This window comes from Diabrotica virgifera, chromosome 4 (assembly GCF_917563875.1).
Source record: "Diabrotica virgifera virgifera chromosome 4, PGI_DIABVI_V3a".
NCBI classification, from domain to species: domain Eukaryota; kingdom Metazoa; phylum Arthropoda; class Insecta; order Coleoptera; family Chrysomelidae; genus Diabrotica; species Diabrotica virgifera.
The window spans coordinates 242,973,480-242,999,066 of record NC_065446.1 but is presented as its reverse complement, the minus strand read 5'-3'; the positions used below and the strand labels follow the sequence as shown (position 1 = coordinate 242,999,066).

General features: G+C 31.1%; 1 protein-coding gene across 1 annotated transcript; it reads left to right on the top strand.

The window, feature by feature from the left end:
- On the top strand, positions 1–25,587 carry LOC114347281 (UDP-glucosyltransferase 2). The gene is made up of 4 exons (XM_028298003.2): positions 1–548; positions 9,648–10,469; positions 11,963–12,182; positions 25,275–25,587. Exons 1-4 carry the CDS (start codon positions 305–307, stop codon positions 25,558–25,560), a joined length of 1,572 nt encoding a protein of 523 aa, XP_028153804.1. The 5' UTR covers positions 1–304; the 3' UTR covers positions 25,561–25,587.

Here is a 25,587-nt window from a genome sequence, read left to right as displayed (position 1 = left end):
CCCAAGTTCAATATGACGTCATCACGTGCATGGATGCATTTCCGTTTATAAACACAACACAATTATTCAATGATGCTCACGGCGCGGCAACCGCATGATATTAATTGTCGCCGTCCTTCAAATATAATTCAAACCACTTCAAAGTATTCAGTACAATGTGCACAATGTGTCTTGCCAGTTTTTATCAGTTTGCCAACACGTAATAGTTTTATAAACATGTTTATTTATTTAATCTGAAAATACTTTCGAAGATAACCAAAGAAAATAATAATTTTTCTCTAGGTAGAATCACTCATTATCTACAATGAAGTCCACAGAAGTGCTAACGTTTCTATTTTTATCATGTGTGTGTTGCACCAGTGGTTATAAAATCTTGGGAATATTCCCTTTCGCTGCCCCGAGTCACTATTTTTTAGGGAATGAACTTATGAAAGGGCTGGCTAGAGCCGGACATGAAGCTACTATTTTGACGGTTTTTGAAGAAAAGAAACCACCTAATGATAACTATAAGCAGATTTTTATGGATGGGTTCTACGATCAACAAATGCGTGAGTTGCTTCTTTTTAAATAATTTTCCGTACATTTAAGAGCGTAGGCGCAAATATTTTACGGATATCCCTACTTTTTCTTTGTTTACACGACAGGTATATGTAAACATTAGAGTTGACAATGACATTGTCATCATTAACACAGAGATGGCTATGCTATGAATGTTCTTGGAAAACCGTTACTTGTATAATCGCTTAATTAGGCCAGGGTAATAAGACAAAAATATACCCTGTTCGTGACACTCGAGCAGCCAGGGTACTGAAGCGTTTTTTCGACAAGTAATACCTATAGGAACAAATTGTAACTATTTCCTGCGTAGGATCTGGCGGCCATTTTTATTTATAAACAATTAACTGTCAAAAAATGGCATTTTTCCCTTTTTTTTCAAATCAATGGAAAACAGTGAAACTTATGATTTTTTTAGTACAAATATCTTTGAGATTATGGAAAAAGCTTTAAAATAATATATTACAAAGTTTGATATACTCATTTATTGTTAATATAATTGCGAAAAAAGGTCGGAATTGCAAAAAAAATTATTTTCGCAATAACTGCTGTAAAAGTTAGTGTACAGGTTTGAAATTTTTGTCAAATGAGGGTTCTTTGGTGCTTAATATGTGATAAAAATTTCAAAGCGATTCATTCAATTGTTTAAATTTTATTCGAATTGTTTATCTCAGTGAGCATTTATTTTGCACTAACATAAGTCAGACAAAAATGACGTTAGAACCATTCCACAGGTGTCAAATGGAAGAGCATGAACTATATTTTCAACTTGGTTTCAAAAAAGCGAATAAAAAATGCATTTATTAGTAATAAATAATTGTGCAAAAGTATCGAAAATGTTTCCTTATAAACTTTTTGAATAACTTTTTCCAAAAAGATTAACTTTTTTACCCTGTTTTAAGTGCACAACTACCAAGTAATGTTATTTATATCATAATTGATAAAAAATTGTAATAAATATATATATAGTATTTTTACTACAAAAACGTTATTACGTAGGTCAAAATTTTTGACGTAAGAGAACTGTCAAAACATTAGAATGTGACTTTTCATTATTGCCATATTTTTATAAACATGGCAATAATGAAAAGTCACATTCTAATGTTTTGACAGTTCTCTTACGTCAAAAATTTTGACCTACGTAATAACGTTTTTGTAGTAAAAATACTATAATTTCTTATATAACAAAATAAAAAGTTTATAAGGAAAGATTTACGATACTTTTGCAGAATTATTTATTACTAATAGGTAAATGCATTTTTTATTCGCTTTTTTTAAACCAAGTTGAAAATATAGCTCATGCTCTTTCATTTGACACCTATGGAATGGTTCTAACGTCACTTTTTTCTGACTTATGTTATTGTAAAAAAAATGCTCTCTGGGATAAACAATTTGAATAAAATTTAAACAATTGAATGAATCGCTTTGAAATTTTTATCACATATTAAGCACCAAAGAATCCTTATATGACAAAAATTTCAAAGCTGTACACTAATTTTTACAATAGATATTGCGAAATTAATTTTTTTTTTGCAATTCCGACCTTTTTTCGCAATTATATTAACAATAAATGAATATATCAAACTTTGTAATATGTCATTTTAAAGCTTTTTCCATAATCTCAAAGATATTTGTACTAAAAAACCATAACTTTCACTGTTTTCCATTGATTTGAAAAAAAAAAGGGAAAAATGCCATTTTTTGACACTTAATTGTTTATAAATAAAAATGGCCGCCAGATCCTACGCAGGAAATAGTTACAATTTGCTCTTATCGGTATTACCTGTCGAAAAAACGCTTCAGTACCCTGGCTGCTCGAGTGTCATGGAAAAAACCTTATTACCCTGGACTAAATAGTATATTATTCAACGAGCATGTAATAGCCATTACATGCGAGTAGAATACTATACTTTTTCTACGACCTTTTTTTATTTTAATTAGTAAAAAATTTAATTATCAACTACTCGAGATTTAAATTATAATAATTTACAAAAATACCTAAATGCTATTTACCCCTAGTACGTGGCTGAATAATTGGTTGCTTACTATTACTAAATTCCTATTTATTGCAAAAATACAACTAGAAGTAGTCAATATAAGTTATTTTCGTTTCGAAAAATTATAAGCTTAAATTTGTACCTACTGTCAGTGAATCTAATAAATAGGAAATGGCTGTTGTCGGTGGACGTATTTGATATATATAGTTATAATGTATATTTACATTTAACTATATATAAATATAATAATATATTGTCCTTTTCATGATCATTTTTCAGTGCGTAACAAATGATAGGAAAAAGGGTAAGTCCGTGATAATACACATTTATGACATTTATTCTAACATGACATATTAGTTAAATCTGACAGTTGTCACATTTTATTTTCAATTTGGAATAAAAACAAATCAAATGTGTTTCTTGCATTTATAAAATGTTATTTTCTTTGATGTGTATAGTCTTATAAATTATACAGATTATATTTGTAATATTATTATCTAATTAAAAAAATATATTTTTTTATTATGGCGCCATCTATCGACAACTAGAATAACTAGAATAAATGTTATAAAAATGTCACCGACGAAATGTAATCACCGACGTGCCTTTTTATCTGTCACATACAATTTAATGCGTTAGAAAGAAATCGAAAAACTGTGACGCACTGAAAGATGATCATGAGAAATACTGTAACTATAGACTATACATAATATGTTATAACATATTTACCACAATATAACGAATAACAAACACAATATTAGTTATAGATTCCAATTAACATAAACAAAATTCGCTAATGTCACTGTCACTAAATTAAATGATAAACGTCAAAATTTTTAGTAAACAAGATATAAACGTAAAAAATATACTGACATTGTTACAGTTAGGGCCGGTTGTTCGAACGCTAATCAAGAAGTTATTATAATCAATCATTTATTGTAATAAATTTTCTTGATGGGAATCAAATCGCGACATGAAAAATACATGTAAAACACTAATCAGTTATTGATTGTAGGTAAAACAGTAATTAAAATATAGCCGCAGCTCTTAAATTATTAAAAATTGCTTATTATTATTATTGATTTGTAAGTAAAAACAAGAAATTAACATCAAAAAGAGTTTAATTATGTTTTATTTTAAATTAAAACCAAAATAATAAAATAAATCAGTCAACATAACCTCAAAATGCGACATCTGTCAGAAGTACGCTTAATCAAATATAATTGTAATTAAATATTTGATAATGATCAGTTTTGATTAGCGTTCGAACAACCGGCCCTTAAAATTCCTTTAAACATTTTTCGAAGTTAATTATTGGTATAAATTACAATAATTTTTGTATTAAATTAACAAGTTTAAGTCATTTTATTTGCAGTTAATATACGATTAATATTAGAAGTGGTATGCGCCACTTGAATTTAACTTCAGCCCGTGAGTAATGACCCGTGAGTAACTTCAGCACGTGAGTAATGAATTATTACTCACGGGTACAGTAATGGATGCTATTATCTATGAAAAAATAGCGAATAATGAGCATGTTATTAAACGGTCGTAGAAAAATTTGTAATTCATTTAATTAATAGTATCTATTATTTTTTCACTATGTATTCAGTGATTACAATTTATATACTAAACCAGAGCCGTGCGGTACATATTTTCAATATGATGCAAGTCTTCGAAATGCCGCCCCTTAAATATTATTGAAACTTAACTTACTTTTATTTTTATTTAAAGGGTAGGCGCAAAATCTTGTTTGCGCCTAAGCTACTGCTATTTACCCTACTGTTTGCCCCTACTGCTATTTAAATAAATGCATTAATTTTTTCGAATCTTGAGAAAACTAATTAATATTTTTGAAAAATTCAAATGCAGAATGAAAGAATGCATTATTACCGAGGAGCGAACGTAACTTAAAATGAACAAAAAGTTTTTTTGAATGAAATATTTGAAATTAAAAATCACACTAAATTTTCTTTTTTTCTCACCTGTAACTTTAGGCCCTTGGTAATAATGTAATCATTCATTCTGCGTTTAAATTTTTAAAAATACTTATTAGTTTTCTCAGAATTCGAAAAAAATGAATCTATTTAAATAGCATTAGACCAAGATTTTGCGCCTACCCCCTTAAATGAAACTACACAAAATGAACGAAAACTTTTATTTTAAAAACAAAACATACCTACTTTAAATTAAATGAAGTATGTACCCTTCTGACTTTAATTTTGACAAACTCGTCAATCAGATTGGTGTAGTCTAGTGGGGGTAGATAGAGTGAGAACTCTATTGAAATAAGTGCTAAATTTTTTAGTTTTGTTTGTCTTATTCGTAATAGTTATTTATGATATAAGTGTTAAAAGTACACGTTTAAGGCACGCATGTGAAAGTTTGCAGAATGAGCGATAGCGAGTTCTGCAATTCACATGAGTGCCTTAAAAATGTACTTTTTAACACGCATATCATACAATATTTTTTCTACAAACGTAATTACAGGACAATATCTACAAAAACTTTCACTTGAACTTGACTGACATTCCAATTTTATATTTTTTTGACATTACATCAAAATTGCATATACGGTCAATACGAACTGCAGTGCCTTAAATTTTTTTTAAAGCACTAGTGCCTTAAAGTAGCATTTTTAACCATAGATATATAATGCTCTAGATTGCGCCCTGCGATCTTAAAATGGGTGACGGTTGCGACAGAGATAAATGAGCCTATTTGGTCGGTAGTCTCTTTTTAATTTAAGGGGAATATCGACGACGTGAATTCGTGAATATCCCACTTTATCGAGTAATATGTGTTGACAGTTGGAGCGGGTGGTGACGGGAAATGGTCTTTGGTCTTCGGACGTGCATAATCGTGGTTCGAATCCCATACCAATTTGCTTTTTTTATTTTTATTTAATCAATATTGCGTTTATTAGATATTTTTACATCTGAAAAATGGACCTAAGTAAATCTAGCAGATAATAAATGTATGTATAGTAAGTTAATATTGGAATACATAATTTGTTAACTGCATAGTAAAATGAAAGTCATTCCTTATATTATTAATATAAATTCGTCCTTATTCGAATGATGTGAATGTTTGTTTTGCTTCTACTTTTTTTAAAAATTGTAACAATAGTTTCATAAATAAAAATAATGTCTAATTACTTATAATTGAATCGGTCATTTCAAAAACAGCAAAGTCCACAATTTTCAGAAACTAACTAGGTATTTGAGAGGAATAGACTCATTTAAGATAAACGTTGTGTGCTAAAAAACGACACCAGTCCAGTAAAAGCATTAGGAACAAAAGTACAATATAACTCTGAATTTTGATGTCATCCATTTCATCCATCTTTCGACTATAATAGTTAGTTTTCTTTGCTCTTCTGTAAAATTAGGAATATATGTGACTCATGTTGTTTTTGAAATGACCGATTCAATTAGTAAATCGATGGTACAGTAGGAAAAATTAAAGAATACCCATGAACGAACATATAAAACACGCTGTATTTTCCTGTCACCGTGTCATACAAAAAATTGGCCAGCGCAAGTACATGTAATAATTATTATTACATGAACTTGCGCTGGGCAATTTTCTTTGTGACACAGTGATAGGAAAATACAGCGTGTTTTATATGTTCGTTCATGGGTATTCTTTCATTTTTTCGACTGTACATTATGTTGATATTAATTATTGGTAATTTGTTACGAATATTATTAACAATTACTTTATACTATTCTACAATTAACTTATTAAAAAAATAACATTGGCTTTTATATTTTTAAAAATCTATAGGTACCTACACAGTTTTTCTTATTTGTTATATATTTCTTTGCATAGATTTACTTTAGAGATGTAATAATATCTAATAAACGCAATATTTATTAAATAAAAAATAAAGAAAGTAAAGATTGGTATGGGATTCGAACCAGGATTATCCACGTCCGAAGGCAAACGACCAGTTTTCGTCGCCATCCGCTCGAACTGTCAAACCATCTAAAATACTCGACGACAGAGTAGGATAGTGACGTCGTCGATACTCCCCTTGAATTAGAAAGAGACTACCGACCAAATAGGCTCATTTATCTCTGTCGCAACCGTCACCCATTTTAAGATCGTAAGGCGCAATCTAGAGTATAATATATCTATGTTTTTAACGCTCGTATAATGGAATACGTGTCGTAATGGGGTAGTACTCTGAGAAGAGGGTTGGTTGTTAGGAATACACTATTCGTTCATACTTTATTTATTGAACACTACTAGTTATCACAGTAACTCGTTGGTGGACGAAAGTCTATCTTCTGACTACCTTGATGGTTGAATAATGAATGCTGAATAATGAATGATCTCTTTCTTTACTTGTTACGTATCTATAATCAATCCCAATTGTTTATTATGATTGTTGACACGATTCGACCTAATGAAATAATTATATCAAAATAGCTGACTAAGGTGAGCTTGAAACAAGTGCATTATATTGGGAAATTTGTGTCACCTAGTTATTTACAACAACAGGCAATGTTTGTTTTAAGATATTTAAAAATTAAATGAATATGAGTTGCTTTTATTTTGGAATGATAATATAAGTCCTGTACACTCGTATGGAGTGCTAAAAATTGCATTTTTAACACGGTTGTAGAAAAATAGTTTTTTAGTACATTCTGTAACAATAAAATATTGCAAAACCTCTAAATTTTAAAGAACCTATTGAATTGACATGAAATTTGGCATACACATAGCTAATAAGTCAAAGAAAAAAATTGATATTGTGCCGATGTGTGCTATGACCCTGGGGGTCATAGGGGAGGGTGCCTATGTGTGCTATGACTCCCTTATCGGGGGTGAAAAAATATATGTCCAAAATAAGTTTGGAATTCGATAAACTGACTAATTTAAGCGACTTTTGTTCTATAGAGTTTCCTCACCAGATCAGCACTTCGAGTTAGTTGCGAGTGAATATGTTCATTTTTCAGAGAGTGATACAACTACATTTGTGCATAAAGAAATTAGGTTGTTTTGGCAAAAAAAGTTCAAAATCTCTAATATAAAGCTTTCATGGAGTATGGTATCAAAATTTGGCATAAATCAATTCTTCTAGAAAACTATTTGCCTCTTTATCAGATTCTTTTTCTTTTTATATTGAAAATACTGAATGAAGATTCATACAATATTTTTCTACTGTTTTATAATTTTATAAAAATTTAAAATTTTTATTACGAGTTTCTACAAACGAAAATCGATCAATCAAAGAATTAACGGCAATGTCTAAAATATAGATTCCTTAAGAACTCGTCTGCAGATTTTTCGTAATCAAATAAACGTTTTTTTCTCCTGGCTCGAATTTTATTTTCGGCTGGAAATTCGGAACTTATATCTAGGTTTTCTGCAATATTAATTGGCAGTAATTTTCATTTGGTCATAGCCAGATTGTCTGTAACTTTTCATTTTTTTCTATAGTTTCTGACAACATTTTTACACAATCTGACAATTTTTTTTGATTTTACTGATTATGCCGCCCCCTTGTGATGCCGCCTGATGCGATTGCCTTGCCGCATCGTAGCATGGCACGGTCCTGTTGACACCCCATCTCGGGGGTGAAAATTTTTTTATTATATTTACCGCAGAAGTTGATAAAAACATTAATTTTAAGCAAAAAATGTTCTATACATTATTTTGATAAAATGAATAGTTTTCGATTTATTCGCTATCGAAAGTGTTAGTTTTATATCGAAAAAATCAATGTTTTTTTATATACCTACTCATTTACAATTCACTCAATTTTTGCCGTAGAAATTTTTTTTTTAAAACCAAATTCTTGAAAATTTAATAGCCTACAATTTCATATTTAAACATTTTTTCGTATCTCTGATACTAATCTTTCTATTCTCAAGAAAATGGCATTTTTTACCAAACTACAAAAATTCGTTATTCACTTTTAACTACAGTTTTTTAAAAACTAATCATTTTAAGCCAGTAAAACTTCTAGAATCTATTAATAATACATAAATAAAGAATAATGAATAAGGCCAGTGACTAAAAACACGGCTAACTTACATTATTATGCTTCCAATTGAGTTTCTCTTTCTTTTTTTTCAAAAAAATATATTGATTTTTTAACCGTAACTTTTTTATTTTTTATCTTAGAAAGTTTTGTAAAAAAGAGTTTTGTAGGTTTTTATAAGATCTATAAGGCTATTATTACTAAGTCCTTTTAAAATCCTCAGTCGCAAAAAGAGGTGACTTTGAAAGGGTTGGTAAAGGTGGTTTTTGCATGTTATTACAAGTTTTAATTGTCAATAGCTCACTCAATTTTTGCCGTAGAAAAAATTTTTGCAAACCAAGATCTCGGAAATTAAATAATCTATAATTTTATATTTAAACATTTTTTCGCATCTCTTATGCTAATCTTTTTATTTTGAAGGAAAGGGCATTTTTTTACCAAACTACAAAAATTCGTTATTCGCTTTTAACTCCATTTTTTTAAAAACTAATTATTCTCAGCCGGTCAAACTTCTAGAACCCATTAATAATAAATAAATAAAGAAGACCAAATAAGGTTAATGACTAATTTTAATTAGGGTGGTGATTAGGGGGTTGTTTCCAATCACTTTTTCGCTGCAAAAAATAGGGACTGAAATTCTTTTCATTGTAAGTCACTTAAATTTTGAGCTAGAAACTTCTTTCTTATTTCTGGAGATATATATTTTTAAATACTTTAAATTAGTTTCAACAAGTTGTCCTTGAAAATGCATAGTTATCCCGTCTTTTGACTTTGAAACTACAATATTTAGCATTTGACGAAGAAGAGCTAACATATAATAAAGTATAGCTGGATTACTATTGGTCTTAAAGAAAATTAAAAAAATGGTTTTGTTTATTTTTTCGAATGGTACATTTTTGTTAAGCAAAGTTTGATAAAACGAAAACTTTGTGAGATATTACCAGAAAACTGATTAAAAACATTGATTTTTTCGATATAAAACTAACACTTTCGATAGCGAATAAATCGAAAACTATTCATTTTTCTTCTATAGGTACCTTTCTTTCTTTTTTATCTCTATAACCGTTTTTTAACTTACTTATTATGGTTTTTTATTTTAGAGCTTTTTGGTCATTTGACAAATATGTCTCAAACAGACAATCGACAATTCTTCAAAAACCCTCTCAAGGCGATGTTCGGTTTCTTCGAAATATTGCACCAAATAACTGAACAAACATTAAATCATACAAAAACCCAACAATTACTTCAAGCTAAACCGAAGTACGATGTTGTTATAGTTACTCAATTCAACTTTGAGGCGGTAAAAGCTATTGCTCCATATTTAGGAGCTCATCTAGTGGTCTTTAACAACCATGGTGCCGGTTCCTGGGTAAACCATCTTGTAGGAAACCCATCGCTACCGTCATATGCTGCAGAACTGATTCTAGGATTTACGGGACAAATGGACTTTAAACAGAGAGTAATAAATACGATGTTTTCTATAATGCAATATGGATACTTCCAGATCTTTCAATATCCACGACATTCTGAACTAGTGCATAAATATCTTTCAAAAGATATTGACATTTACAAAGTTGTATACAACAGTTCCTTGGTACTTCTTAACTCTCACATCAGCCTGACCAAATCCAGTGCTTTGGTACCTTGTATGAGAGATATAGGAGGATTTCACGTACAGCCTCCCAAAAAACTTCCAGAGGACTTGCAGAAATACTTGGATGATGCTAAAGATGGAGTCATCTACTTCAGTATGGGATCAAATGTTAAAAGTTCTACGTTACCTCTAGAAATTAGGCAAGCTTTGATGAAAGCGTTTTCAAAGAGAAAGGAGAAAGTTTTGTGGAAATTTGAAGATGATAATATGCCTGGAAAGCCTGCCAATGTGAAAATTGAGAAGTGGCTGCCACAGTCTGACTTATTGGGTAAGTGATTTTACTGTTTTGGTAAATACTTTATTTTTATTTTATTAGATTCTGTTCAATACAGCTCGAAACAAATCACATCACAGCTGTTTTAAGTTTTGAAGCAGTAGCTCTAATTAGTTGTTTTGAGCTGCATCCAAAGCATTCTCTCAGGTTTTTCAGCCATGAAATTCGTCTTCTTCCGATGCTTCTTCTGCCATCTACCTTTCCTTGCATTATGAGTCGCATGATGCCATACTTCTCGCCCCCTATCACATGTCTGAGATACTGTAGCTTTCTTTATTTAATTGTAAGTTCAACTTACTTCTCTTTACCTATTCTTCTCAGCACTTCATTGTTCGTAACTCTGTCTACCCAGGAATCCCTCATAAGTCTTCTATAGTTTCACATTTCAAAGGCGTTAAGTCGTCTCATTGTCTCTAGATTTAACGTCCATGATTTCACTCCATAGTATAGTGTATAGTACACTGTATACGTAACATTTTGTTAGGCGTACTTTAAGAGCTAATGTTAAATCTTTGATACATAAGACCTTTTTCATTTTCATAAAATTAGAACAGGCTTTTTCGATTCTGACTTTGATTTCTGCAGTGTAGTCATTATTTTATGTTATAAGTGTTCCTAAGTAAATGCACTTTTTTACTCTTTCCATCTGCTGGCCCTCTGCTATCAAGATTTCGTTAGTATTATGGTTGTTTTTAATAATTTTCATAAACTTTTTGATATTGGGAAAGAGTCCGTAATCCCTACTACACCTTACTATTTTACTCATGAGTCTTTCCAGGTCTTGTAAACTATCAGCTATTATTACTGTATCATCTGTATATCTGATGTTGTTAACTAAGACTCCATTTACTCTTATGCCGACTGTTTCAGAGTTTCTCGAATTACCTCTTCAGAATAAGCGTTAAATAATAAAGGTGATGATAGTATGCAGCCTTGCCTGACTCCTTTCTTTATTTTCATTTCTTCAGATGTTTCTTTTTCAATTCTTACTATTGACGTTAGACCAGTTCATTTCCTAAGTAGCTCAGTTTATCGAGCAAAATTAAACCTGTCTTGGAATTAAAATTTGACAGGAAAGCACCTCTACATAGGCTAACACTGTTGAGATTTTTTTGGTGAGAACTCTTTTGAGGTCATCATCTGTAATTCCGTGGGATTTTATTCCTTCCATGAATAATTGTAGACGATCAAGTAGGATATCCTTAACGGAAAATGGATTCAGCAGATCAGCTGGATCTGATTTGAGGTGGTTAATATAGAACCTTATTGGGGCATTTTCCGAAGAGGAAAATTGAAAAAATTCCTAAAACTGACCATTTTTTGAAAAAGTCATATCTTGGACCCTTTTAAGGCTTTATTGTTATGCTGAACACCCATTCATAGAATAGAACACATATAATAATCCAGACGTCTTTCACCGACTTATGTTTTTAATGCTGCTTTATCTGAATATACTGTTTTTACTTGCATAAATACTTGTTTTTCAGCCCATCCGAATATTAAACTATTTATAACTCATGGAGGATTTTTGAGTACAATTGAGACGGTTTATCATGGAGTTCCAACTGTAGCTATTCCTGTTATCGCCGATCAGATGAAGAATGCTAGACAGTCAGAAAGTGATGGCTACACAAAAGTCATAGAACTGCAACAGCTAACAGAAGAATTACTTTCCTCTACTATCGAGGAAGTAATATCAAATAGAAAGTAAGTAAAAAGTATTATACGCTATCTTGTTTTATTTCTATGTTATGTTTTTCTATTGGACAGTGTATGTTGATGATTGAGAGGTTAAAGAATTTTGTTTTTTTTCTTAGATTACATATTCTCTCAATCACTGTTTTAAAATATGGCGTGTTTCATCTTATCACTTATAAAAGCTACTCTAAACTCTTTGTTTCCGCAATTTTTTTCGCTGTATAGTGTTGTATGCGTCTTTGTGTCTTTTATTCTGTGTTCCAGAATTCTAGTTAGTTCTATTTTGTTTTTCGGAGCTTGTTGAGTAGCGATGTCTGAGCTCCTGGGTTGCCCAATAACCAAACCTAAGTACCAGATTTTTCTGTTAGGGTTTATTCCCTTAGGCGATATGGTACCAGTTCTTCTCACAGGTTTGTTCTCTAAATTCAAGATTTTGTAATATGTGCAGTAGCTTAAAATAAAAGAAAGACTAAGTTAAAAATGGTTATTCATTTTTAAAAGAAAGAGTTTTTAATAAACAATGAATATTTATTTAATAATGAGGTAGATCTGTAAAATGAAATATCTAACATCCCTCGCACCAGCACTTCAAACTGGGACTACAATGTCCACTGACTCTGAAAGACAGTCACCAAAGGCAGTTTTAGCGCTGATGGTCATCAGGAAAAGAATGGCAAAGATGTATAATACTTTCATACTGATTCCTGCAAGAAAATTATATTCAGATTTAAAGTTAAAAAACTGAAAGAAAATGATACAACTTTATCATTTTGAAAAAATATGGCAACTTGTACAAATACGCTGAAATTATAAATTTTGTGACCAATTCACATAGATAATTGTATGTATATAATGTCAGGTCATGGAGTTGGGAGTTGGGGTGTAGAAACTTCTATATGCACGTAAAGAAAAAGAATTAAATCAGGAATGAGTATACGACAGTGGTGAAAAGAACTGAAAAACGAATCTAGATAAAATGAGTGTTAGAGGTGGCTAAGGTGGACGATGAAATTAGGCTTTCCTCAGTATTTTGTATGATTACATAACTTATGGGAATAAAGAAGCTATATTTTCAGCAAAAATTGCCTTCTAAAAACTTTAAACCATTATTGTTAATGGTAAAAGAGAATATATTGCTTATTTAGTGAAATAATATCATACTTACAATATACAATTGCTTTTTGAGGATGAAAATTGTAATGTTTTGTAATGGTATACCCGTGCTTTATATACATAGTAAAAATTTTAATGTTAATAAAATAACAAAAATCATGAATATTGTTTTTGATTACATAAAGAAAAACAATTTTATAATTTAGCCTGTTTTACATAACAGATTGACACCCCAAATTACATGTAAACATCGTTATATGCAGTTAAATGAATGTTTTACATTTATTTCCATAAATTGAATTAAATTTCGCTAATTTACTGATTCATTGTAATAATAACTGAAACTTTTATCTTCTTGATTAACTTTAATTTTGATGTGGGTGTTCAAACCCCCCAGATAATACATAAATATACAAATAAAGTCGAACACGTACAATATCGATTATACGAATATCCCGGTTTAAGGAATAGCAATTTGAGATCCCGAAACGTTTTCATTTATTCCTTATTAAAATTATCCGCTTAAAGGAATACATTTTAATAAAATAATACTGCTTAATCGAATTTTTCACGTAAACGAATAGAGTAGTCTAGAGGCCAGGGTTGTTTTGTGGTTGATCAAAGTTCACGAAGTTGTAGAGTGCAGTCTTATGTATTTTTAGGTTTTTTTAGATATTATAGTATTCCTCCTACATAAACTTTTGTTCTAGTAAAAAAATTTATAATATTACAAATCCAATCATTAAATCTGAAATTTTACACTTTCTTGTAATTTGTATAAATCAGGACTACGTTGAAATAAAATACATACAAACAACAGTGCCGGATGAATTTATCATGGGCAATCCTCTAAGCCCATTGTTATCAGATATTCTTATTGATCATCTAGAAACAACGATTTCAAAACATCCTGTATTCAAACAGCTCTTATATTGGTGGAGATACGTGAATGATATACTAGTATCATCTAGTATGTTTTACAGAAACTAATAGACACCTTGATCAATTTTTATCATACATTAATTCACTCAATAGTAATATTGAATTTACAATAGAAACAGAACAGAACCAGTCCATACATTTTCTAGATTTAAAAATTACCAGACTGCAAAACAAACATGAGCAGTATGTCATAAACCTACCCATACTGGACAACTATACACAATTGATCATTCCATCCTAAACAACATAAATTAGCAGCCTACAATTGCATGCTACATAGATTGACAGAAATTCCCATGTAAAAAAATAACTTGATATACTTAATTGAACGTCATTAAGCAAATAGAAGTAAACAATAGGTACAACGAGCAAACAATTAACACAGTTGTAAACCAAAAACTTCATAAAAAGCCCTGAAATTAGCATTCCAACCACTACAGAAAAAAACCCAGTACCTTCTGTTCTATCAGGCAAGATATCAACAAAAATAGCCAAATACATAAAAAAAGGAATAGCACCAGCTTTCAGAACGAACAACTTTCAGGCGAGTACATTAAGAACGAGAAGAGCCAAAAGAAAAAGCAATTTAAGGGTAAGAATAGAACAAGTGGGTCGAGGTGGAGGTGTAGATCGCGGTGGATGCTACTAGTTAAGTCGTGGTCAATATCGACAGCACATAGCGAGGAGGTCACCTGCGCTGTCAGTCGAGCTAGAACCACTATCAAGTGAAGTAGTTTAATTAAATTTGAATGACAAAAACACTGTGCTTTTGCGATGTTGTGTCAGTCAAGTGATGATAGTGATGAAATATCAGCTGTAAATAATCAAATCTTCCTTCATATTTCAAAAATTTACTGAATTTAATTACTTTAGAAATTCAAAAATAAACTGAATACAAATAAAAAAATATAAAAAAAATTTTTAGGAAACGCTTTTCTTTAGTTCCGAGTGACTAAAATTAAAAATATTATAATAAAATCAACGAAAAAGCAAAAAATAAATAAATTGAAAAATCCAACACATTCGTCAAAGAAAAGCGTGGCGCGTCTTCATCGAGTAAACGGTTTTCGCCCCACGCTTTTCTTTAACGAAAGTGTTGAATTTTTCAATTTTTTTTATTTTTTTGCTTTTTCGTTGATTTTATTATAATATTTTTAATTTTAGTCACTCGGAACTAAAGAAAAGGGTTTCCTAAAAATTTTTTTTTATATTTTTTATTTTTTACTTTTTAGTCTTACACTTTTCAAACATTAAAATATATCGTCATGTTTATTAAAATATGTATATAAAACATATGATGTACAAACATAAAAAGTAGTCGGAATCGGCAAAAAATTTGAAACTTTATTGTTTATTTGTGAAGCATAACGTAAACAATTAACGTAAAAAGTGAAATTATGTATAGTTCATATCATTAGCTACAATCCCTAAAAATTTCAAATTTCTACATTGTAAAAAACAAGAGAATTTAGGCATTTTCCATTAAAATCGTTTTTTTTTATTTAAACAATTATTAAACATAAACAAATTTTTTTATTGACTATTCGTGTATTGTTCCCGTGAATGCATATATCTGCAAATTTTCATTCATTTGCATTGAAGAAAAGGCAGGCAAATTAACCTCTAAAGATTTGACGCAAACTATTGAATTAAAGAAAAGCGTTTAAAAAAAGAAGAATGTGTGTAACTTATGAAATTTAAATTAAAATAGATTTTACTGCTGTCAGAAACAAGACAAAAATGTTTATATCACAAATAATCATTGCTTTTCGCTTAAATTGAATGTTAAAACTTCCAAGAGGCAGGTGGCTGGCGGGAGCTGGCTAGAATATTTAATTTAATCGAAAAGCAATGTTTATTTCTGAAATACACATTTTTTTTCTGTTTACGGGCAACTGTAAAATGTATTCTGAGTTAAATAAATTACATACATTCTTCTTTTTTGTCAAATAATTTAATTAAAAAATTATTTTTGGACACCCTGTACAAATAATTATATAAATTTTAATATTACTGAATAAAGAATTTAATGACCTTTCAAATGAGCTATCGCATGTCCCCTATTCTCATTTAAAAAAATCATCGATTACGTCATCACGCCCAGACGGATGACGTCACTAGTATGACATATATGCCAAAATATCGTAATTTAAAAATAAAAATCTACCTCTTTCGGGATTTTCCCTTAAAGTTGCCTTTTTACGAAATAACGAATTTATTCCTTTCATTTGCATCGTACTGTATAAACAAATATATGAGTGTTCAAAATTAAAAACTTTGTTTATTTATGACGCATAACGTAAACAATTAACGTAAAAAGTGAAATTATGTATAGGTTATATCATTAGCTACAATCCGTAAAAGTTTCAAGTTTCTACATTGTAAAAAACAAGAGAATTTAGGCCTTTTTCCATTAAAATCGTTTTTTTTATTTAAACCATTAATAAACATAAACAAAAAATTTTTGTTATCTATTCGTGTATTGTTCCCGCGAATGCATATGTCTGCAAATTTTCATTCATTTGCATGGAGGAAAAGGTAGTCAAATTAACATCCAAAGATTTGACGCAATCTGTTGAACTAAATAAAAGCGTTTAAAAAGGGATTATATAAAAAGTATCAACTCAGATAGCGCAGGTAATGACAACTTGGCTTCGAACGGACCAATCACAGGAAAGCATCTTTGTAGGCCGCGCAGTAGACATCCATGTAAAACAAACTCATTTTATTTTCAAAAGCATCGGTGTAAACCTCCTGGATGGCATCGCGCTAAACCTCCACCGCGACTTACCTGCTCTGTTCTCTTCCATTCACTACAATGTGTTTATTTTCTTGGATATCGACATCGACCGCGACCTCCACCTCCACCTCCACCGCGACTTACCTGCTCTGTTCTCTTCCATTCACTACAATGTGTTTGTTTTCTTGGATATCGACATCGACCTCGACCTCCACCTCCACCTCCACCGCGACCCACTTCTTCTGTTCTTCTCCTTAGAGTATATGTTCCGTTGGTGGTTTACGGAATCAATTAAATGAAATTAAAATAAATGTAAACACAACAAACTTCCAATAATATATTTATTTTAATCGGTAAAAAGACGTGTTTTGCTTATATCTCGTAAGGATGTGTTGTTGACCTATCCCGACGCCCGCTGGGGTGTGATTGCTTCTCGAATAGAAAAGGGTATATTATTCTTCGAGGGCTTGCGACAGACTGGCTGTGGCTGAACTAAAAACACGTCTGTGGTTTTAAGTTGAAGACTAATTTATTGACATAAAGAGGCTGGCTATTCTGGTACCGTAATCTATTATGGAATTTGTGCTTCCAATGAAAAAGCCATTATGTGGTTTTAAGAGCAAGCAAAGTTGATGGTTTCGAAAGTAATTTATCTGAATACTGATATTTCGTTTCTTAGATTTTAAGAGGCCCTTCTATGCAAACGGTTTGTGTACAAAATTTGAATTTTAAATGAACTATATTATTTCGTTTGGAACATAGCTCTGGAAAAGGCGGTCAGAGATGCCCGAATAGACAACAGAGGAAATATTTTTAATAAATCATCCCAAATTTTGGCATATGCCGATGACGTGGACCTAGTTGCCCGCACAACACGCAAACTAGAAGAAATGTATACCACCTTCTCAAATGCCTCAAAAAATATGGGCCTGACAGTAAACGAGGAGAAAACTAAGATGGTGGCATCAACACCCAACAATAGAGCCATAAACATCGGTCACCAATTCTCTGTTGATAACTCTACCTTTGAAGTGGTGGACAAATTCACATACTTAGGTTCCCTGATCACCAAGGAAAACGTCATGACAGAAGAAATCAAGCGAAGGATAATCCTAGCGAACAAATGCTATTTTGGACTGAGTAGACATATGAGAAGCAGAAACTTAAGCCAAAAAACAAAAATAACCATATACAAAACCCTTATACAACCAGTGTTGACATATGGATCGGAGACATGGACCATCTCCAAGGCAGATGAAAACCTTCTGCTTATATTTGAACGAAGGATCCTGAGAGGCATATTCGGTGGCATCTGTGAAAATGGTATTTGGAGGAGGAGGTACAACTACGAGGTATACCACAGATATAAACATATATTTGGTGGAAAAGACGTAGTATCTCTTATAAGAATAGGACGACTAAGATATGCAGGACATCTAGCAAGATCACAGCATAACAACCCTCCTAGAAGAATCCTTATGTCACAACCTGTGGGAAGTAGAAATAGGGGTAGGCCAAAACTTAGATGGAAAGATGGTGTAGATGAGGATGGGAGAAAAATAGGCGCAGCAAACTGGCAACGGTTGGCAATGGATAGGACTGACTGGCGTAATAGACTTGGGAAGGTCGAGGCTCTTTCATAGGGCTGTAGCACCATTGATGATGATGATATTATTTCGTTTAAAAAAGGAAGGTTAATATTTAAAATTAGCAATTAAAGAAATAGTAAAATAATAATTGAAACGTGTCGCCACATATATAATAAACTGACACGTGGTGACTGTCCAAAAACTTACATCGGGCAAACTGGCAGAACATTTGACAAACGCATAGCAGAACACAAAACGGCTTTAAATGATAGAAAAACAGAATCTACTTACCTACGCACTTCACCTTCTAGATCATATTCTTTTAATGAACAGTATCATATTGTTCATATCTAAACTAAAGGCTTTAAGCTATTTTTATAGAATCTATGGAAATTAATAAATTCCAAAAATAAGATATAATTCTAAGTTACCAACTTGAGACAAACAGCTCCCCACTCATCAAACTAATCAGTTAGACTTTAAAGTGCAGATATACAGTCGAACCCGCTTATTGGAATAGCCTTCGTACCAAGTAAAAATATTCCTATAACCGGGATATTCTAATACCCGATCATTGATGGTTGGTAGTAATAAGTGTACCTATCCACATAACAATGATGTTCGCATCATGTTCTAAGCATATACTACCAACATTCGTCGGAGTATATTCTTTTTAGTATATGTGTAGTACAAGCATAGCATGTACCTTAAAAAACATTCTAAATTTCATGTTCTTTGCATATACTTCAAAGTATATTCTCGCACCGAATATACTGAGTATATTCGTGTACGTAGGATCTCGGAATATTCGTAAAAGTTTATTCTTAGAATATACCTTTATCGAATATTCTTAACACATACTTATAAGTACATTCTTAACACATACTTATAAGTAGATACTTTTAAAATATCTTAAAAATAATTTGTATGTATAGGAAGTATAATATTAGCCTTATAGATTATCAACTTTGTTATTTTTTAGAATACATAATTAATAAAATTTATGGATGTAGGTAGTATTGGACGAATTTAATTTCAAAATTGTTGTATGGTAAAAAAGTTTAAACATTAATTGATTAACGTTTACATAGATACTATTAAAAATTCGTTTTCATAATTGAAATGACTTTACCATTTCGAATTTATCATGAATCATGAGTATTTTTACATCCTTGGAATTTGAATTTAGGTACAATACGGGTCATTTCGCTGAACCAAAACGTGCCAAACTGCATATCCAAAGCGACCAAAGGCTTTGGCGTTGCCAACCGTCGAGTAAGCTTTTTCCGTCAACTTACCATAAAAATTCCCACTTTTATAAAAAAACTCCTGTTTACAAAATCTGAGAAGATATGTTTAATTATTTTCAAATATTTTGAGTTTTTCTTAATATTTTACAATTTGGAATGGATAAGTTACCTTTTGAGTTAACTTTTTCCCTTTATCACCTTTTATGTTGAAAATTCCCGCAAAAAGGGAAATTTCTCTCCGTTTGGCAACACTGACCACCGATGTTGTTATTCCACAATACATTCATATCCCCCATCTGACCATTTCTTACTTACCTGAATGGATCAGGGATAGGAAAAAACCGTAAAATATGAAAAAGGAAACAGGCATTATTTCATTATTTGTATCATCTATGGATCTATGCAGTGTTAAGGATGAAGACGAATGATGTAGTACTAGGAGTAAAGAACATACATAATCTCTTTTTGTTTGCGGTGCTTCAAAATACATATTTATAATCTATTTTGGTAACTCAATATTACTTAAAGAGGTAAGTACATATAAGTATTATATAAATTTTAGTTACTGAGGTATGCATAGTTTAGTTTAGCTAAATATTATATAATGATTTATATAAATAACTAAAATTTATAAATATGTACTTACTTTTTAAGTAATATTGTAGAATGTAGGTACTAACTACATTCTCATTTGCAATTAAAATATGTAAAATATAATAGGTATTTGGTAGAACCAGTAGAACCTAAGATGAGATTATAGGTGATGCTGAAAACATACTTCTAAGCAATATAGCACTTGATAGCACTTTCTTAGAATATTCTTAAAAATATATATTCTTCCCATACAAAGATGTGCGGTAGTACGTTATAAGTATATAAATAGAAGGTTTATAGCACTTCCTTGGAATATTCTAAAAAGTACCTTCTTGGTATAAACTAAAAAGATGTGCGGTAGTATGTTCTAAGTATACACATAGAAGGTTTATAGCACGTCCTTGGAATGTTCTAAAAAGAACATTCTTGGTATATACTGAAAAGAAGTGCGGTAGTACATTCTAAGTATATACATAGAACGTTTAAGTACTGTAATGTAGTATATACTCAGTATCTGCTCTGCACATTCGCAATGGTAATTACGCACATTCTCAGTATATACTTTTTCTGAAAAGTATGTTCTATGAATCTACTAAGAACATGAAATTGTTATGTGGGTACTGAATAGACCTAATTAATAATAGTACATACTATGTATGTACCTACATTTACATTATATTTATATGGTTTTAGGTCTTTATGTCAATGATACAGCAGTGTAACTTATTTTATTAAAAAACCAAATTACATTTTCTGTGCATAAATCCATTAATAAGCATGAAATGTGTGCAATATGTAAACATGTATATATTACCTTATTTAAAATGCATACGCCAAAATTACTTCTCATTTTTTTTGAAAAATCTTTAAGTCATAAAAATTAGAAAAAATTACATTAAATTGGCCCTCCAGAAATCTTCTTATAATATTACAAACGGTTAGGACTTGCCAAATTGGATGGAATATCCCCAAAATCGAAAAAATCTTCATCTTTTTCCTCATCTTCCGCTTTAATATTGAGTTGGGTGGTTTCATTGTTTTGTTCTAAATCTTCAGTATCTTCGAAAACCGATAAATTATCGTCAAAAGAAACAACTCGCTTAAAAATATTCGTCCTTTATTTTGTCGAATTCTGTGTTTTGATGAATTTGCAGGCAAAAAACGGATTGTTAAAATATTCAAACTCATGTCAGGTTTATGGACAGGGCGGTTTTCAATAAAAGAGAACATTTCTATTCTTGTCTGCCATTGTATTGTCGAAGTCAATAAACCATTAACCAATAAAATTTATAACTGCAACGAGGTAGAACTGCAATAGAAATTTTTACAAGTTTTGTGAGACAAATAAAAGTAGGTATTTTATGGCCTGTTGTATTTCGTAATAGGGTCCAACTAGTGCGTAATAAAGTATTTATTACCTGAAAAATATAATAAACCAGACATAATTTTAATTTTTTTGGAAAATATGAATAAAAAGTTGTTCGTCCACTTGAATAATTTTCGATTAAGCGATATTAATTAATTAAAACGTATTCCTATAAGCGGATAAATTTATTAAGGAGTAAATAAAAACGTTTCGGGACCTCAAATTTCTATTCCTTAAACCGGGATATTTCTATAACCGGTACTCTAATAAGCGGGTTCGACTGCACCTGGTAAAACAGATCACTTGAGAAAGGCAGTGTGCCGAAACAGCTGTAGTGACATTAATTTATAATAAATTTTGTAGAAGTACTGAAAACAAAAGTTTTCACTGTTTTTTTGTTAGATTTCTGTATTATCTTTGTTTACTCCGCGTTCCATTATGAGATTAAAGATTTACACTTTCTGTGACTCTTTTATATATGTATTTTTAATCAATGTTGTATCTTCTTCTTTAAGTTCCATCTTATATCGAAGGTTGGAAATCATAATGGCTATGTGGACCCTGTTGACTGCCGCTTTAAACAGCTCTCTACTACTGAATTCGAACCATTCCCTTAAGTTCTTAAACCAGGATATTCTTCGTCTTTCAACATTTCGCTTTCCTCGGATTTTGCTTCGGAATGTTGTATACATACAGGGTTGGGCATTAGTGTGACAAAGTCCAATTACTCGTTTGTCGTAAGAGACACGAAAACAAGTTATTTAGGTAAAAGTTGGAGCACATACAGTACCATAATCTAAAAATATTTTTAAACATACAGGGGCGTCCGTATTGACAGGGTGACACAAACTTATGTTTTTTTTTAAATGGAATATATATTTTTACATTTTTAGCTTCTCCTTAATTTTTCCTTTCTTAAAATATAGAATATTGTAATATTATACGGGGTAGTTTAAAAGATAATTACGTTTTTTTGTTAATTTCGTAGCAATATTTACACCCTGTAGAATTGTAGTTATTTGACATCAAATTTTCTAGTTACGTTCAAACGATTTTTAATATAGTCTACTATTGTTAAACATTAAGAGTATAGCGAAATGTTTAATTTTAGTATACAGGGTGGGTCGAAACTCGGAATGAGTATTTTCTGAGATTTCTTAAATGGAACATCCTATATTTTAGTATTGTAATGAAATGATATTTTATGGTACTTTTTTATTTCTTAAGCATTCCCTATACCTAAGTGCTTTAATTTGTAAGTTATTCGTGATTCTTTAAGCCTAACATTAATTACAACAAAAATTACGTGAAATTTTATTACTTGACCGTGAAAATATCCAATCAAAAATAATTTTTATAAATAAAAATACATAATAATCTAGCCTGTTCCTTAATTTAATAATATTAGATGAGATATCCAAATACAATCGTAGTTAAGGTTGTTGGTGCGTAAAATATTAATCAAACATACAAAATTCTCCCTAGTTAGCTATGACAAAAAATTTGCTTAAACGTTTGACATTATACTATTTATATAGTTCCAGGTGATTTGTTTCCATTACTAATATGAGTTTTTCTAATGAGGAACTCTCCTAGCACAAAGCCATTTCATTTCATTTCTAATAAAACGGCTTTGTGCTAGGAGAGTATAACAAAGATGAGCTACTTGCAATAAAAATTTCTATCTATCTAATCAGCCCTAAACATCCATCCTTGGATATAGGCCTCCTCTTCCTTCTTCCATGCCTCTCTATCTTGGGCAATTTGCATCCAATTTGACCCAGTGTGTTTCTTCAGGTCATCCGACCATCGCATCTGTGGCCTTCCCCTTTTTCGTTTGTGGTTCCTCGGTCTCCAATGTATAATCATCTTAGTCCATCTTTCATCCCTCTGCCGTAGGGTGTGTCCGGCGAACTTCCATTTAAGCTTTGCTACTTGGGTAGAGACATCTTTTACTTTTGTTTTTTTACGGATCCATTCGTTTCTTTTCCTGTCTGATAGTTTAATGTTCAGCATTTGTCTTTCTATGGATCTTTCTGTCTTTACTATTTTTTCCATATTTTCTTTTGTAAACGTCCATGTCTGAGAGCCATATATTAGAACAGGGAGTATACATTGATTGAATACTCTTGTTTTTAGGCATTGCGGGTATTTTCTGTTCTTTAGAATATAGGTAACACAGTTTTCCGAATGATGCCCAGGCCAATCTTATTCTTCTCTTTATTTCTTGGGTTTGATTTTCTTTATTTAATCTAGTGATTTGTCCTAGATATATATACTCTTTTACTTGTTCTATTCTTGTTTGCGCCACTGTAATTATTAGTTCTTCTTGTTGATTAATCATGTTTTTTGTTTTACTGTAATTCATTTTCAATCCTATCTTTGTCGATTCTCTATCTAGTTCTTCCATCATTCTTTGCAATTCTTCACTTCTTTCTGTTATTAATACAATATCATGAGCATATCGTCAGTGATTCAGATATTGCTCGTTTATGTCTATACCCAAGCCATCCCAGTGTAGTTGTTTGAACACATTTTCTAGCGCTTGGTTGAATAGCTTGGGCGAGATGGTATCTCCTTGTCTTACTCCTCGGTTTATTTTAATAGGCTCCGTTTGTTTCATTAGCTTAGTAGTTGTTGTTGCCTTATCATATTATATATTTGTAATTAAGTCGGTATATCTGTAGTCTATTCTGCTGTTTTGTAGGGAATTCTTTACTGCCTAGTGTTCCATACTATCAAATGCTTTTTCGAAGTCAATAAATGCCATGTATAGCGGGATATAATATTCGTTAGCTTTTTCGATTAATATCTTCATCGTTAAAAGGTGGTCATTTGTACTGAAGCTCTTTCTAAATCCGGCTTGTTCTCTTGCCTGGTATCCATCTAATTTATTGTTGTTAATCTGTTTGTTAATATCTTGGTTAATAGTTTGTACATCACATTTAGTAAAGTTATGGGTCTGATATTCTTTAGATCCTTTTTATCTCCTTTCTTAAATAGTAACAATGTTACTGCTTCGTTCCAAGTGTTGGGTATTTGTTTTGTCATTAATATTTTATTCATAAGTATGTACAAAACTTCTCTAGTTGTTTTCCCACCATTTTTTAGCATTTCTACAGTTATCCCGTTTTTCCTGGCGATGTATTATTCTTCATCTCCTTGAGTGCTCTTTTTATCTCCTTCTTACTAATTTCTGGTTGTAAGTCGGTAATAAAAAATTATCATCGAAAGGAAGCATTGAGAAGAATTCAATATACAGGATGTTTCATTTAAAAAAACATAATTTTGTGTCACCCTGTCAATACGGACGTCTCTGTTTATTTGAAAATATTTTTAAATTATGATAATAATACTATCTGTGCCCCAACTTTTACCTTAATAACTTTTTATCGTATGTCTTACGACAAACGAGTAATTGGACTTTGTCACACTAATGCCCCACCCTGTATAATATTATGTGGTTTATTATAGAATCAGCTAAATTTTGATTAATGCATTTTTCAGGTATCGTGATAACGTCAAAACCCGTTCAAAAATCTTTCATGATCGACAAGTGAAACCGATGGATGATGCAGTGTATTGGATAGAATACATCGTAAAACATAATGGAGCAAACCATTTAAAAGTGAACTACCTCAACATGCCTTGGTATCAGTATTATTTAGTAGATGTTTTTGTTGTTGTATTTAGTGTTATATTTCTAGTGTTATTTGTAATCAAAAAAACTGTATGTTTTATGCTAAGAAAGCTATGTAAAAAAAGTGATAAAATGAAAGTGAAAAAGCAGTAGACAGATAATAAATTTATTTAAAAAATA